General features: G+C 37.7%; 1 protein-coding gene across 1 annotated transcript in view; it reads left to right on the top strand.

Annotated features, from left to right (window-relative positions):
* LOC103523063 (glutamate receptor ionotropic, NMDA 2B-like) overlaps positions 1-17,418 on the top strand; it is a 142,989-nt gene that overhangs the window by 21,723 nt on the left and 103,848 nt on the right. Inside the window, exons 2-3 of the mRNA XM_026832847.1 lie at positions 9,813-9,991; positions 13,706-13,893. Coding sequence (XP_026688648.1) covers positions 9,813-9,991; positions 13,706-13,893 — 367 coding nt within the window. The remainder of the gene's footprint in view (positions 1-9,812; positions 9,992-13,705; positions 13,894-17,418) is intronic.

Here is a 17,418-nt window from a genome sequence, read left to right as displayed (position 1 = left end):
CGTGCCGTAACTTCGCGATGTGACGTGTGGTGCGTTTCGTCCCATTTTTTCTCCGCCTTTAAACGCCCGTAATTTTCCCGTTGAAAAAAAAAAAAAAAAAAAAAATTTTTTTCCCCCCTTTAAACCCCCGTAATTTTCCCGTTGAAAAAAAAAAAAAAAAAAAAAAATACGTACGATTTTTTCCCCTATTTTTTGTTTAATTTTCCCCCACATATGTGAGTACGTACGCACCAATAAATTCCAGTTTACAAGAAAATAAATAAAGATCTAATACAGAAGTTTTCCAACTAAATTGTGCCAATTTTGTTTTCCTCTATTTCGTACGGAAAAATAGAAAGATAAAACTTTTCTACACACTTTTAACCCAATTTTTTTCCGTACCAGGAAATTTATTTGTTAAAGTTTCCGTTTTTATTTTTTCCACTTTTTTTATTTTTCTTTGAAAATTATTAAGTTTTCCGAAGATCTTCTCTTTGTAACACTCCTTTTTTTCCGTTCGAAAAATTTGTTCTTCCGAAAAATGATAATGTAGTTCTTTTTTGCAAACTTTATTTTACGTTTTTCTTTCTCTATGAAAATTTGTAATTAAGTTACATTGTTATTATTTTCTTGCAAGTGTTTTTGCCTCGATGAAAAAATGAATGATTTTTTTTTTTTTATTTCTTTTCTTTTCAAAGTTGAACGAACCTCTTCTTTGTAGTTAAAATTGGCGTATTTTTGACCACCCAAGGGTTGGTCTTTTTCTAGGTCTCTGAAAACAAAATATTTCAACAATACTATCAATTTATTTCTAGGTAAATATAAAATAAAACCGACTTTATTTATCAAACGATTTAAAAATGAACCCCATTTTTCTAAGCCCTAAATTACTTTCGCTATTTACCCTAATACTAGGTATTTACTAAGCAAGCAAACCTTTTTGTGAATGCTGTATTTGAGGGTGCAAATTGAAATGGTTTTTGAGGTGGCCCAAATTCAGATAAAGGAATAGATAGGAGAGGGAAGAGGGAGAGGATGGAGAGAAAGAGATGAAGAGGAGAGAGAGAGAAAGTCAGGTTTAATTACTTTTCCTGTCCTTTTCCATACAATCTTCATCAGCTTTATTATCACCCCTCTCTCTCTCTCTATCCATCTACCTCTTTCTATATCCATCTCTCTCTCTCTCCTTTTTTATGGTCTAAAACCTGTTAGCACCAATCCTCTCTCTCACCCTTACTCCCTCTCTCCTCTCTCTTTCTCTGTCTCTCTCTCTCGCTCTCTCATATAGATAGGTTTCCATGAAAGGCAGACTTTTAAGTGGATTACTTTTTAGGGTCAAAAACAGGGATTTTGAAAATTTGCTGAAATTTACATTTTATCGTTAACTAGGGTTCGGGGTAGGGGCGAAACTTTTACATCCATAACTTTTATTATGAAAGACCCAGAACATAATTCCCTATTAAAAATGAGAACAGTTAACCCTCTCTGTGTCCTATGGTGTCCCAGAGTTTTAAACGCCTAGAGGGAGTGTTTTACCTGGAGAATCTCGGGAAGCCGTACAAAAAGGAAGAGCCAAATGGGTTAAATTTTCTAATACCTAATTAGGATCTCTTGTTCACCCATTTAACTTTCTATTCAGAAATAAATGTCTGCTTTTGTTACCCTACGTTACATTTGGCACCCTATATTAATAAGAGATCTTGGAATACTTAGAATTGAATGCTAGTTAATTATGTAGGTATTGAACATAAAAAATATTAAAGGATAAAGATTACAGCATTAACCCTTTAAATACTCACGAATTGATTATCAATACATGTATAGTTGTAAAGAAAATAATGAATAAAGATTATAAATTTAACCGATAACAAGGGCGAAATTAGACAAGGTTACCCGAGCCCCCGGGGGCGTCCTCTTTCACTTAACCGCGAGTGCGAACTCTAGTGGAAGAAAGAGTTATTAACTTCTCAGAATCGGAATAGAACTATATCGGATTACAGTGTTGTAAGTCACTACTTGTGACAGAGTCGGAATACCGAATTATAGCTTCATCAAAATACAGCACGGAAAATGAGTCATTAAAAGAAAGAAGCACAAGGGAATCAATGGTCGTCCTCGGTTAGCCCCGCCCCTAGCGGCCTCCAAAGGCCAGATGATCCTCAGCCCTCTCCTCCTCTGCCTCCTTTTTGGGGTTCACGCGTCCGGCCTTCATCTCAACTCCAACCGCATCTCAACCTGGTCATCCGGTCGCGTCAACGCATCAACCGATGGATACGATGGTTACGCCTCTAGCGCCGAAAAGGGGAACTTGACCATCGGAATCATCATTCCGAAGACAACGTTTAACAAGCGGGCCTACACGAAAGCGATTAACGATACGGTGAAATTTTTGAACAAGAATGTCGGCGGCAAAGGCCCCAAGTTGAACTTTCTGAGGAATTTTAACTTTAACCCGACCAATGTGAAGTATACGGCCTACTCGTTGACTCCAAGCCCGACGGGTGAGTTTGTGCCCAGCGTGCGACGAAGGGTTAATCCTATTTTTGTTAGATGAAGCATCTTCAAACTTTTTTTTTTTTTGTCGTCAACTTTTTAGTTTCCTGTAGGAAGGAAAGTAATGTAATCGGTTGATTTTTTTTATTATTATTATTGTAGGTGGATACCAAGAAAGCGAGAGATTTTTTCAAATTTCGGTAAGCAGTTAATTGGTAGGCTCTAATGTTTACCAAAATTTATGTACATAATTTGGAAATTGGACTGACCTTTCAACAGTTAACATGCACGAAACAAACAAGAAATAATTAAATGTAACTCCAGATGATGAAAATGTGGACCTCACTTCGTTCAATCCGTGTTTTCTCCCTCTCTCTCTCTCTCTCTCTCTCTCTCTCTCTCTCTCTCTCTCTCTCTCTCTCTCTCAAGCCACGTGTTACGGTACTACCTCTCTCTCTCTCTCTCTCTCTCTCTCTCTTTCTCTCTCTCTCAAGCCACGTGTTACGGTACTACAGTTATTTATGTTTCCTCAAAATTAACATAGCATAAACTCATAAACTTCCCCTTCTTCTGACCTTATAACATGACATCAAATTACTCAAATCCACACCTATTCATCCTTCTTTCTTCTCTCCTTTTTCGTAGTTTCTCATTTCCCCATACCATTTTCCCTCTTTTATCCCTTTTGCCCTCCCTTATCTTTCATTTTTCCTATTTCCTCCCTTTTTATCTAAATCCTCATCTATACCATTCTTCGTTTATTCCTTAGTCTCCAATTCTACAACTATCAAAACTTCTCCCTCATCCTTTGTTTCTCCTATCTTTTTGTTTTCCTTCGTATCTCCTTCTCTCCCTCTTCCTGCCTAGGTGGTGTAGTGGTCAAGGCGCTCGCCTGGTAAACAGGAGGGCGTGGGTTCAATCCCAGCCGAGGTATGGAGTTTTATCCTCAATATAATTTGAAAATTTGACCACAATAATAGTAGTAGCCTACTGCTGGAGTGAAGGGACTATTCAGTCCTATGCGAGCAGTATAAATAAGCACTATTATTATTTTTATTATTATTATTATTATTATTCCTTTCCTTTCCCTCTCCTCATTCAATTTTCTCTTCTTTAAATCCTTAAATTCTCTTCGTTATTTCCCCCACCTTATTGTTTCCCTTCATATCCCCTTCTTTGTCTTCTCCTCCCGTTTTCCTTTTGTTTATACGCCACATTAAAAGCAGACTAATAAAAAGGTAACGCGTGCATCCTGTGTAAACAAAGATATTTTGGGTCCAGGGAACAATCGTTTTGGGCTATGTTTTGTTTACATTATGTCGGAACCTACGAGCGAAGTTGCACAAATCAAAACATGACGTTATTTACCCAATCCATGTGATTTCTCAATGTACAAAACAATACAGTTATTTACCTGTTTACTGTGAATGTTTCTGAATACATTGAATATCATTTTCTGAGCATGTTTAATGCACCAGATACCAAAGGGCCTTTGGCAAAGGGTCACTGGAAAGCAACGTTGCGCATGGTCAGTATTCGGATGGGTGACCCTATGGGCAATCGGGTGCAGTCTTTTCTTGGCCCCAATCAGGCTGGTTGAGGTTAGTTTGAAGAGGTGGAAAAGCCTTTCAATAAAAACCTTAGCAAGTTAGCAGATAAAAAAAAATGTAGTAGGTACCTAGAGTGGTTTTGACTACTGAGCTAAAGTAAAGTAAGTGGACTGAAACTCATGAAAGTTTTATTCCAATTTTCATGGTCCAGGGAACAATCGTTTTGGGCTATGTTTTGTTTACATTATGTCGGAACCTACGAGCGAAGTTGCACAAATCAAAACATGACGTTGTTTACCTAATCAATGTGATTTCTCAATGTACAAAACAATACAGTTGTTTATCTGTTTACTGTGAATGTTTCTGAATACATTGAATATCATTTTCTGGGCATGTTTAATGCACCAGTTACCAAAGGCCCTTTGGCAAAGGGTCACTGGAAAGCAACGTTGCAAGTGGTCGGTATTCGGATGGGTGACCCTTTGGGCAATCGCGAGCAGGCTTCTCTTGGCCCCACTCAGGCTGGTTGAGGTTAGTTTGAAGAGGTGGAAAAGCATTTCAATAAAAACCTTAGCAAGTTAGCAGATAAAAAAAAAAAATGTAATAGGTACCTAGAGTGGTTTTGACTACTGAGCTAAAGTAAAGTAAGTGGGCTGAAACTCATGAAAGTTTTATTCCAATTTTCATTCTCTCTCCTACTTTAAACCTTTCTCCACCTTTTTTATTTGTTTCTCCTCTCTCTTTCTCTCTCTCTCCCTCTCTCTCCTATCTCTCTCTCTCTCTCTTTCTCTCGGTCTCTATATCTATTTCTACCTCATCTAATTCTCCTTTTCTTCGTTCTCTCTGTTTTTATTTCACTCTATTATATTAAATTTGTCTTTCTTCTGTACTATGGTACTACGAGTTCCTCTCCTCCTTCCTTTCCTTCTTTCATTCTGTATTTCTTCCTTCTCCATTCCCTTTCCTTGGATATTCTCCCAACTTTACTCCTCTGCTTCTGTCCCACTGTCTTTACTCCTGTATTTAGGTGCTACCTACATTTTCCTTTCCTCCATCCTTCGTCCCTCTTTCCTTTCCTCCATCCTTCTTCCCTCTTTCCTTTCTCTTCCTTCCATCCTTCTTCCCTCCTGTTTTTCTTCCTTCCTCATTCCTTTTCTTTACTCTCTTCACTCCCACACCTTCTGTTCTCACTTTTTCACTAGTGTAATTTAATATACTTACCGTTCTTGCATTCTTTTTATTACACCTTATATGTACATTGCGTTTTCTGTTTCTCTCGCTTTCTCACTTTCCCGGGAACACCTATATTTATTACCATTTTATGCCTCTCTCTCTCTCTCTCTCTCTCTCTCTCTCTCTCTCTCTCTCTCTCTCTCTCTCTCTCTCTCTCTCTCTCCATTTCTCCATCTTTCATTGTTTCTGTGGTTTAATGTAATTCTCTCGTCCCCCTTTTCCTATTTGTCTTTATCTCTTGAATATTGCTCCCATCAATTTTTTCCATCACTTTTTTGTTTTTTCTTTCTTTCCTTTATCTTACATGTCTTTACTCTTCTTTTTTTTTTTTTTTCGTCTTCTCCTCTTCCTCTTTTTTTTCTGGCTCCTTTTTTCTCACCCTGCTTCTCCTCTTGTTTCTTTGCTCCTGCTTTTTCTTCTTCTTTTTCTACTTCTTCATCTGACTCGTTCTTTCTCAACCTTTCCTTCTTTCTTCTATGTCTTTCTAGTGTAATTATCAATAGTAACTTTGGGGGGGCTTCAGCCCCCCAAGCCCCCCCCCCCTATCGCCGCCTATGCTTCTCCCCTCTTTCTTAATTATTTAAAACGTCTCGCTTGCGCTTCAAATAGAATTTTATCATATAAAGAGTGTCAACTAAGACGTTTCTATTCATTATACCATCTCACCCTTTTCTCTACCTCTATTACCCCTTTTTCCTAATTACTTACCTTCTTTTTCCTCTCTCTCCTTCTCCTTCGTTCTCTTTTTCTTTGCCCTCTATTTTTCGTCTCCTTCCTCCATATCATGTTCCTCTTTTTAATCCTGCTTTTTCCTAAGTTTTCTACCTCTTCTCCGAATTGCCTACCTCTTTTTCCTTCTCTCTCTCTCTCTCTCTCTCTCTCTCTCTCTCTCTTTTCTCCCTCTTCTCCGAATTGCCTCCCTCTTTTTCCTTCTCTCTCTCTCTCTCTCTCTCTCTCTCTCTCTCTCTCTCTCTTTCCCTCTTCTTTTCTCTACTCTGCCTAGATATCACTCTTTCTTAATTTCTCCTTTCTTCTCCATATCCCTGTTTGTCCTACTTTCTCTACCTCTCATCCTTTTTACGTACCTCTTTCCACTTATCTCTCTCTCTCTCTCTCTCTCTCTCTCTCTCTCTCTCTCTCTCTCTCTCTCTCTTCTTTCCTCTATTCTGCCTAGTTTTCCCTCTTTACTCTTTTTTCACCTTCCTGTTTGTCCTTCTTTCTCTATTACTCATTCTTTTTACCTACCTCTTTTCGCTTCTTTCCTCTATTCTACCTAGATATCACTCTTTACTCTTTCTCAATTTCTCCCCTCCTCTACTTTCTCTTCTCCGCCCTCCTGTTTGTCTTTACTTTTCTCAACTCTCTTTCTCTCTCTCTCTTCTTTACTCTTTCTTAATTTCTTCCCTCTTCTTCACCTTCCTTTTTGTCTTGACTTTTCCCCAGCAGTTTTCTCAACTCTCTCGCTCTCTCTTCTCGCTTTGAGTATTCCTCCCCAACTGAGAAAAGGTGGTGTGGGAGAGAAGAGTGTAAAGACAGAGAGAGAGGGAGGGAGGGAGAGATGAGACTTCAATTACCATACTCTTTAATTTCTCCTCCGTCTAATGTTAACTGCATTAGCATCTCAGTACGAGCTTCCCATAATTGAAATCTTGACTGTGCATCTTGCCCCTGCACTCTGCACCCTTTGTGATGCAGATGCCTCGTCCCTATGTATGAGACGTTGCGTTGAATGGTTGAACGAAAGACTTATGGGAACGTCCAGCGTTACTAGTGGGACCCGAAAACCTAAGAAATGAGTACTTTTTGCCGAATTATAAAGTACCTAAATAGATTTTTTTTAAACTTCTGATGCTTCATTACGTTCGCCAACACTTCAAGGAACAGATCTGTGCTTTTTTTCTGAAAAAAAATTTCACCACCTTTCCGGAAGCTTTCAAAGATATATCTAAACGTAGAAGAACCAACAGCGAGATATTATCGAGTTAAAACTTGGCATTTACTTTGTTCGTTCACCTCTCTTGACTGATTTGTGTCCCCTTCAACGTCTCAATGGTATGCAATATGCAATTTTTTATCTAAAATATATACAGCCCCTTGTGTAACTGACTGACTGACTGACTGACTCACGTATACAAATTCTAACCCACTTCTAGATGAGCTAGGAAGATGCGGTTTTCACCATTGGATTCCTTATTTTTTGTAGGTACCTCCTGTTTGTCTTTACTTTTCTCAACTCTCTTTCTCTCTCTCTCTTCTTTACTCTTTCTTAATTTCTTCCCTCTTCTTCACCTTCCTTTTTGTCTTGACTTTTCCCCAGCAGTTTTCTCAACTCTCTCGCTCTCTCTTCTCGCTTTGAGTATTCCTCCCCAACTGAGAAAAGGTGGTGTGGGAGAGAAGAGTGTAAAGACAGAGAGAGAGGGAGGGAGGGAGAGATGAGACTTCAATTACCATACTCTTTAATTTCTCCTCCGTCTAATGTTAACTGCATTAGCATCTCAGTACGAGCTTCCCATAATTGAAATCTTGACTGTGCATCTTGCCCCTGCACTCTGCACCCTTTGTGATGCAGATGCCTCGTCCCTATGTATGAGACGTTGCGTTGAATGGTTGAACGAAAGACTTATGGGAACGTCCACCGTTACTAGTGGGACCCGAAAACCTAAGAAATGAGTACCTACTTTTTGCCGAATTATAAAGTACCTAAATAGATTTTTTTAAACTTCTGATGCTTCATTACGTTCGCCAACACTTCAAGGAACAGATCTGTGCTTTTTTTCTGAAGAAAATTTCACCACCTTTCCGGAAGCTTTCAAAGATACCTATATCTAAACGTAGAAGAACCAACAGCGAGATATCATCGAGTTAAAACTTGGCATTTACTTTGTTCGTTCACCTCTCTTGACTGATTCGTGTCCCCTTCAACGTCTCAATGGTATGCAATATGCATTTTTTTATTTCCAGAATAAAAGACGTCTTCTAAAAATAGCCCTGTTTTGTTTTTCAAGGGTCCTAATTTTAACTTTGGCAGAACTTTTTTCAGACTTAGTTATTAATAATCTGAATACTAGAATCCTTGAAAATGTTACAGTGTTTGCAGCTTGAATGACTTATTGTCTGGAAAGTTTAGTTGCGAAAGTTGTTTTTTTTTTATTTAGAAAAGTGGAAATGTTAGTCACATTTTTTTCTTCTCTCCCGAAAATAGCTAGGTGTAGTACCTAGGTATCTATCTTGAATGTTGATACTATACTAAACTCCTAACTTTCTCCCACCTTCTGTTCTCTATCCCTGTACAAACTCCACCAGTTTATAAAAGCTAGCAAAAGTTTTGTGGGTAAACGAGATATGGGTAACTATAAATCGGTTGACATCTACACATTTTATTATTATTGTAGGTGGGTACCAAGAAAGCGAGAGATTTTTTCAAATTTCGGTAAGCAGTTAATTGGTAGGCTCTAATGTTTACCAAAATTTATCCAGGTACATAATTTGCAAATTGGACTGACCTTTCAACAGTTAACACGAAACAAACAAGAAAAAATAATTAAATGTAACTCCAGATGATGAAAATGTGGACCTCACTTCGTTCAATCCGTGTTTTCTCTCTCTCTCTTTCTCTCTCTCTCAAGCCACGTGTTACGGTACTACAGTTATTTATGTTTCCTCAAAATTAACATAGCATAAACCCATAAACTTCCCCTTCTTCTGACCTTAATTACATGACATCAAATTACTCAAATCCACACCTATTCATTCTTCTTTCTTCTCTCCTTTTTCGTAGTTTCTCATTTCTCCATACCATTTTCCCCTCTTTTATCCCTTTTGCCCTCCCTTGTCTTTCATTTTTCCTCCCTTTTTATATAAATCCTCATCTATACCATTCTTCGTTTATTCCTTGGTCTCCAATTCTACAACTATCAAAACTTCTCCCTCTTCCTTTGTTTCTCCTATCTTTTTGTTTTCCTTCGTATCTCCTTCTCTCCCTCTTCCTCCTCCTCCTCCTTCAGTTTTCTCTTGTTTACTCTCTTCCTCTGTTATTTCCCCTACCTTATTATTTCCCTTCATATCCCAGACTTCGAATAAACACCGAAGGTGTCAGTTTGCAGTAGCATCTACACATTGGTCGATCCACATCCTCTGTAATAAGTCCACACAAGTCCGTAACAAACTTTCCTTTCATTTCACCGAAATCTTTTGATCTCACTTACTTCATATGGGTTCCAATGAATTCCAGTCTCTATGTCCGTCGACTGTAGTGTAGACATAGACATATCCTGACACCTTCATTGACATGTTCACTTCTCTATCAAGAAGTTTGTTAAATTTTCCATTTTGTCCACAAAAAAAATAAATAAATAAAAAAAATAAACCTTAAAGGTGAAAATGCGGTTCCCTGTTTCACACTTGTTTCAGCAAAACTCTTTGGTCTCTTTCCTTCTCAAGTCAGCCACTATACTGACTAAACTGAGGCTACTTTATGTAGTTATAATCCTACAGGGTGTTCAAAAAAGATCTGAATTTTAACCACAAACTTCCCTCTCTCTTTTTCTCTGTTCAAAGCCATCTTGAAGTCAATATGTCAGGAGTTCCTGTCCGTGAACGTGTCGGCCATTTTGTATCTGATGAACTACGAGAAGTACGGCCGCAGTACGGCGTCGGCCCAATACTTTCTTCAACTGGCCGGATACCTGGGCATACCGGTAATTGCCTGGAATGCGGACAACTCCGGCCTGGAAAGGGTAAGTGAATTTTTAAAATAGCTAGGTGTAGTACCTAGGTATCTATCTTGAATGTTGATACTATACTAAACTCCTAACTTTCTCCCACCTTCTGTTCTCTATACCTGTACAAACTCCACCAGTTTATAAAAGCTAACAAAAGTTTTGTGGGTAAACGAGATATGGGTAACTACTTACACTCAACCATGGAGACTTCGAATAAACACCGAAGGTGTCAGTTTGCAGTAGCATCTACACATTGGTCGATCCACATCCTCTGTAATAAGTCCACACAAGTTTGAAACAAACTTTCCTTTCGTTTCACCGAAATTTTTTGATCTCACCTACTTTATATGGAGTCCAGTGAGTTCCGGTCTATCTATTTCGGTCGACTGTAGTATAGACATTGACACATCCTGACACCTTCATAGACACGTTGCCTTCCCTTTGTAGAAGTTTTCATTTTTATCTACAACAAGTCAAAATAAACTTTAAAGGTGAAAGTACGGTTCCCTGTTTCACACTTGTTACAAGCAAAGCTCTTTGGCCTCTTCCTTTCTCAAGTCAGCCACTATACCGACTAAACTGAGGCTACCTTAGGTAGTTATAATCATACAGGGTGTTCAAAAAAGATCTGAATTTTAACCACAAACTTCCCTCTCTCTTTTTCTCTGTTCAAAGCCATCTTGAAGTCAATATGTCAGGAGTTCCTGTCCGTGAACGTGTCGGCCATTTTGTATCTGATGAACTACGAGAAGTACGGCCGCAGTACGGCCTCGGCCCAATACTTTCTGCAACTGGCCGGATACCTGGGCATACCGGTAATTGCCTGGAATGCGGACAACTCCGGCCTAGAAAGGGTAAGTGAATTTTTTCCGGATTTAAAAAAAAAAAGTTAACCGACAAAATACTCTCTTGCTGGGAAGATAATCGTGCCCTTGTGAGATAGCAATTTATTTTTATTACTCCTTGGGTGGCAACTATCCTAGATTTTCTACATGCATAGAACACAGAAAAATGAGAAACTTAATTAGACGGGGGAGATAAAATTTAATTAATTTCGTAATAAACAATATTTCAGAAAATACTGAAACACGTACCAGAGTTTTTCAACTTCACACTTACACATACAGCAAAGTTTTGATTCTGCAACTCTGCATTTACTTTTACTTTGCTCTAGTGTTTAGAAGTTTAGAATAAATTAATAAACCACATTAGATAGGGGAAGTACCTACATAATTAGGCTGCATTTACTTTTACTTTGCTCTAGTGTTTAGAAGTTTAGAATAAATTAATAAACCACATTAGATAGGGGAAGTACCTACATAATTATGTAAATCACTGTGAACGAAATTGTTTTCAAATACATTTGTGTTGTATCGTTTCGTTCTTTTGAGCTTGTGGTTGATTTTTGACCTACTGTTGCTGGTAAGACTGGAAGGACAATATTACCATTGTAATCAGTAGAGTAGTCTAGACTTCTAGAGCAATATTGCTCTTGCTAAAATTCCTGGGGTTAAATAACAAATGATAGGTACCTACATAAAAAAAACGGCTGATTGTTTTTAATTAATATTGTACACAATTTTATTGTTGCCAATAATATTTCCTAGAGGAAAAATTCTTTGCTTTGTTGGTCATTCACCTATTGCTCATCAAATGCCTTTCTGTAATCTAGCAATGCCCCTAGAATTCTAAACCTCAACCCCTTTATTCTATTACCTACCTATGTTTCTGATAATAAAGTGGGGTAACATGCAACATATCGGAACCGGCTTATTTCCTAGAGGAAAAATTCTTTGCTTTGTTGGTCATTCACCTATTGCTCATCAAATGCCTTTCTGTAATCTAGCAATGCCCCTAGAAATCTAAACCTCAACCCCTTTATTCTATTACCTTCCTAGGTTTCTGATAAAGTGGGGTAACATGCAACATATCGGAACCGGCTCCCTTTTGGAATCTAAAATGACGCCTGTACTAAACCATAGGAAAACCAAGATGGCGCGCCATCGAAATCAGTTCTGATTTGATAGTTTCATAGGAAAATACACCTAAACTGTTAAGATAAAGGTACTAAGATAAAGGTTCAGTCTCATTCTGGCTGGATAAACAATGTATATTCTATTCTACTTCTCCTATAGGGAATCTTCGACAGTCTAAATAAAGCACTATACAAATCCTATACCACTCCCTTTATTGTACTATCTATCTATCTATCTACGTGTGTCGTTCCCTTCGTTATACATTACCATTTTCTCCTACTATTCCCGGATATTGGATAATGCTATTCACTTTTGTCGACGCTTTCTGAATTCCCGACGCTTTTTGCTGAATGCTTTCGAATTTTCGATCCTCGGTGAACGTTCGACAAATTTTATTCTCCGTGCGTAGAGCTATCCAAACATCACGTCCTTCAGATGTGGTTCTATTTGGTGCTTCCCCATTTTTTTCGTTGTTCCACACATTTATCCCTCCCTTTTCTTTCCCAAATCTCTCTCCTTTGCTATTTTCTCATATTTCCTCTCAACGTGTTCATCTCATATTTTCTCCCTTACTCTTTCTTCTCTCGCTTTTTTTTTTTTTTTTGGTAATTAATTGTCGATTCTCTCAACCTTTTTTTCAGTCTCCTCACTTATCTTTCGTTTTTCCTAATCTTTACTACCTATTTTCTACCTCTTCCCTCTCCTAACCACCTTTTGCCTCTCAACGTTTCTCTTACCTATATCCACAACCTTTTTCTCTCTTTTACTTTTTTACCCATATCTCTCCTCTTCCCTTCGTCTATCAACTATCGTATCTAGTTATCCCCTCTCTCCTTGTTGTTTAACTCTTTTTCCCTCGCAATTCCTCTCCACACACCTTTACCTCATCTATCAAACCCATACGTCTTCTTTTCGCGTTACTTCCCTTTTCTTCCCTTTATCCCCTCATCCCTCATCTCCTCTCTTTACTCTTCCCACTCTCTTCTTTTCAACTTTTCTCCTGTCTCCACTCCTTCCGATCTCTCCATTCAAAGCTTTTCCCTCTTTACACTTCCTCTTCTTACCTTTCCAGTTCCCACCCTATCAGCAATCTATCAACACCTCCTTTTTCTCATTTCTCAGCGTTATTTTATTTATTTCTCTTTTTCCTGTTTCCATCTGTTTCTACGTGAGCTAACCACAATGCTCCAAGGCATAGACCAGTGGTTCGCAACCTTTTTGTCATCATGGCACACTCGTAGCCATTTCGTGGCTCGCTCCTTTTTTTATGGCCAAAGGGGAGGCGCGGGAAATTTTTTCCTTCACTTAGCTTTTTTTTTGTCTCGAAAAAACTTTGCGACGGTTGGGAATCACTTATTCAGACGATAAAAGTAATTATGATGCATCAGGGTTTCTTCCATCATTAAATCATTATACAGGGTGAATATTTTTTTCCATATTGTCCATTGTCTCTTTACTCTCTATTGAGACCTAATGAAAATCTTAGGGGTAGAGTTACAAAATAGGTAACCATAAAAGAGGAGTATTAAGTTATGTGAACAAAACCCCCTAAAAGCGTATTTGAAAATCCCTAAAGAGACACTTTTTATTGACATCGAAACAACAGTTAGTGATATTTTGACCCCATTTTGGGAATTAGTGCTATTTCGACCTCTTTTGACCTAAAAGTGACGGATGTTGCAATAAAATCCAATAGGTAAGAAAAGTCATGTGATGTTCACACCAGATTTTTAATTAATTTTTCTGTTCACAGAGGGCGTCTCAGTCGAGTCTCCAGCTACAACTAGCGCCCTCTCTCGAGCACCAGACGGCGGCCATGTTGTCGATTCTAGAGCGATACAAGTGGCATCAGTTCAGTATTGTGACGTCACAGATAGCAGGCCATGACGATTTCATTCAGGCGGTTCGGGAGCGGATTTCGTACATGACTGATCGGTTCAAGTAAGTGGTTTATTATTTTAATAAGTCGATTTTTCTGATAATCTAATATTACTTTCCTTATCCTATAAAGGTGTGTGAAAATATAGTCCACCAGCCCGACCAGGACGATAAATTGCACAATTTTTCCTTCACAAGTTGTAATAAGTTATTACTTACCTATCTACTCTAAAATTGCGTTATAATAATGACAAAATAAAAATGTAAGAGAAAAGTTAGATTACAACGTAATTTAGGTACTCTCATCGATATTGCTTTTTTAGAGACGGAGGGATAAAGGAATTGCGAGGGAGGGATAAAAATACAAGTCTTTCAGGAAAATGGAGGAAAGGGATTTTTTGCTCGGAGGAAGAAGAGTGGGATGGAACGAAATTTAATTCCCTCTCATTTACCTTTATTTTTTATTCATCGTCAGGAAAAACGAGGGGGTGATGTCGAGGGATAATGTCCTGAGATCCTTCCCGTCTTCCTCCCTCCGTATCTCATTTTTTCCCCTCCAATTTGATTTAATACCAGTGACCTAGCTACGGATGAAAAAGTTTTTTTTTATGCTCACAAATTATGAAGATTTAAATACAGTTTGAGCGTAGGTTTTTTTAATATGCTCCCAGCCCATTCAAATTTTGTGAGGATTAAAAAAAAAGTTTTAATCAGTGGCTATAGGTTCACCACAAATATTTTTCAATAAAAAATTAGATATACCTACCTAGGTACCTGCCTAGTGCCTCCAGTAAAAGTTCAAAAGTCAATCAAGTCAATTTAATTGGAATAATCCTGTCAGTAAAAAGTTCAAGTAAACTTGTCAGAAAAATTAAACGACCCGTTATGAGTTTGTAACTTTTTAATTTGAAATGACGCATTTTAATGTACCTAGGTATTACAGTGAAATTTTTAATTGAGGGTTTTTTATGTTAGTTTTTCAGAGAGTAGGAGGAGGGGCAATTTTAGTTCCAATTTATTCTTCGATTTTTTTTTTTTTTTTTTAATCAATAATTATTTTAGAAAAAAACCACCTTGTTTTCTTTTTATAGATGTGGTGAGAAATATTTCTTGTAAAGCCGACATCTCCACTATAAACATTTCATCTCTACCAAACATTTCATCTCTACCAAACATTTCATCTCTACCAAACATTTCATCTCTACTAGTTTTATTCTTCGATTTTTTTTTAAATCAATAATTATTTTAGAAAAAACTACCTTGTTATCTTTTTATAGATGTGGTGAGAAATATTTCTTGTAAACCCGACATCTCCACTATAAACATTTCATCTCTACCAAACATTTCATCTCTATCAAACATTTCATCTCTACCAAACATTTCATCTCTACCAAACATTTCATCTCTACCAAACATTTCATCTCTACTAGTCATCACGTCAGAGAGGTTAGAGAAACGATGAGAACATTGGAAAGAACACTCCACTGAGTCTGTCAAGGATATGAGGAAGAGGAAAGCGAGGGAAAATAAAGAGAAAGCGATAGAAGGAGGAAGGGAACAGAATTGGAAATGGATAGAAATCGAGAGAGAGAAAGAGGGAGGGAGAGAGAAGAAAGGAGAAAGGGAGGAGAAAAGGGAAATAGAGCGAAAAAAGGGGATGGAGAAAAGGGAAAGAGCAGAAAGGATGAAGGCTGAGGAAGAGGAAAGGGAGAGAGAGAGAGAGAGAAAGAGAGAAGAGAATAAATAGAGCGAAAAAGGGGATGGGGAGAGGAAAGAAGAAAGGGAATGGAGAAAGGAAAAGAGAAGAAAGGAAGAAGGGATTAGGAAAGGATGAAGGCTGAGGAAGAGAGAGAGATAGGGGAAGAGAATAAATAGAGCAAAAAAGGGAATGGAGAGAGGGAAAGAGAAGAAAGAAGAAGGGATTAGGAAAGGATGAAGGCTGAGGAAGAGAAAAGGGAAAGAGGGAGAGAGAGAGAGAGGATGATAGTGTTATCTCGTACAGGTTTCTATTGCATACAGTCGACAGCGTTTTGAAATTAAGAAGAAAATGTCTGGGTGTCAGGGTGTTTAGAAATGTTTAGAAGAAAAGTCTTCCTGGGTTTGGTCACATTCTGGATTCAATTGGTAGATCTCATATCTACTATACGTACGTACCTACACTACGTTAAAATTTGATTCAATACTGCAGAAACCAGATGAATAATATACCTACCTAGCTGAGTAAATCCAAAAATAATTCTGCTTCTTAAAGCCTGAAAGAAATTTATAATTCGTTGATAAAATGAATTAATCAACTAAAAAGTTAACAAACTGTCGAAAAAGTTAAATACATAATTCTTCGAAAACTCGAAAATGCTCGAAATCGAAAAGGATGTGCGTTCAACATTTCAGGAAAACAATTTGTATGAACGCCGTGAAACTATTCAAATATGCAATGTGCAACATACAAAACATTAGTGGAGATGTCTGGTTCACTTTTCGCCATTGGGTCATTGAAACCCTGTATACCGAAGTATGGGAGATTATTATGTACAGTAATTGTTCCCTTTAAAAATATAACTTTTTTTCCGACAAGTCATTTAATTGAAAGGTCATCCATTGGCCATTGGAGGAGTGGAGGGCCAATCAAATCATTTGTTCCGCATCCACTGAAAAGGTCACTGGATTTGTTCTCTTCAGTTATTTTTACTTTGTTTTTATTATTATTTCAAAGAATATTTTTGATAAAAGATTTAACGATGTATTGTAACTTGTAACAGGACTCCAAAAGATACACGAGCTTTTGTAAAATCGTCCCAATCCTTTTCTATGGAAATCGAAAGCTTCAAAGCAGATCGTTCTTTTTCTTTTTTTTCTGAAAACTCTTTTTTTTAGCTAAAGTCCCTTTTATCTTGAGGTCCTTTTTGACTTTTCTCTTTCCAATCTTTCTTTACGAAGATTTTTCTAATACTAAAGGTCCCTAAAAGACGTCACGTATGATAGGTCACAGTTCATGACTTATGTATTTACAAGTCACTGTGTAGAGGGGTTTCTTATGAAGAGTTTTGAAGAAATTGTAACAAAGAAGGTGTTATTATCCCGAAATTGAAGAGTGGAGGACAGGATAGCAGAAAGCCAGACGTTCCGAGAGATATCATTATCTGTTTGTGATAAAGTTTGTCCCGGACAGGACTCGAACCTGCTGTGCAGGGTTTGGAACGGCTTTTCCGTTGAAAACTAATGGGAAATTAGACCATTTTATTGAACACTGTTGAATAAATAGTGTTTTTTTTTATATATAGCTTTTGTACGATTTGTAGTTTATTCAAAAGTTTGTTATTTCAGGCCAATAAAGACCACCCCCACCTCTCCCTCGAACATTTTCATCAACTTTTTAACCCTTTTGGGTTTTTGTTGCGAGGGGGTTTGTTTTAAAATTGGAATAATTAAAATTGACAGTTTATCGTAAATAATACCCGTACCCTACATACCTACCTATGTACAATACACAAATGGAAATTGGAAAATCTATACGTACCGTAACCATAATAATGAATTCTGGGATTTCTGGGTGAGAAAGGAGAATAAGGGGGGGGGGGGGGGGGGAGG

The sequence above is a fragment of the Diaphorina citri genome, unplaced genomic scaffold, assembly GCF_000475195.1.
Source record: "Diaphorina citri unplaced genomic scaffold, Diaci psyllid genome assembly version 1.1 scaffold82, whole genome shotgun sequence".
Lineage (NCBI taxonomy): Eukaryota > Metazoa > Arthropoda > Insecta > Hemiptera > Psyllidae > Diaphorina > Diaphorina citri.
Note: the sequence above shows the minus strand (reverse complement) of the source record. Positions and strands in the feature narration are given on the sequence as shown.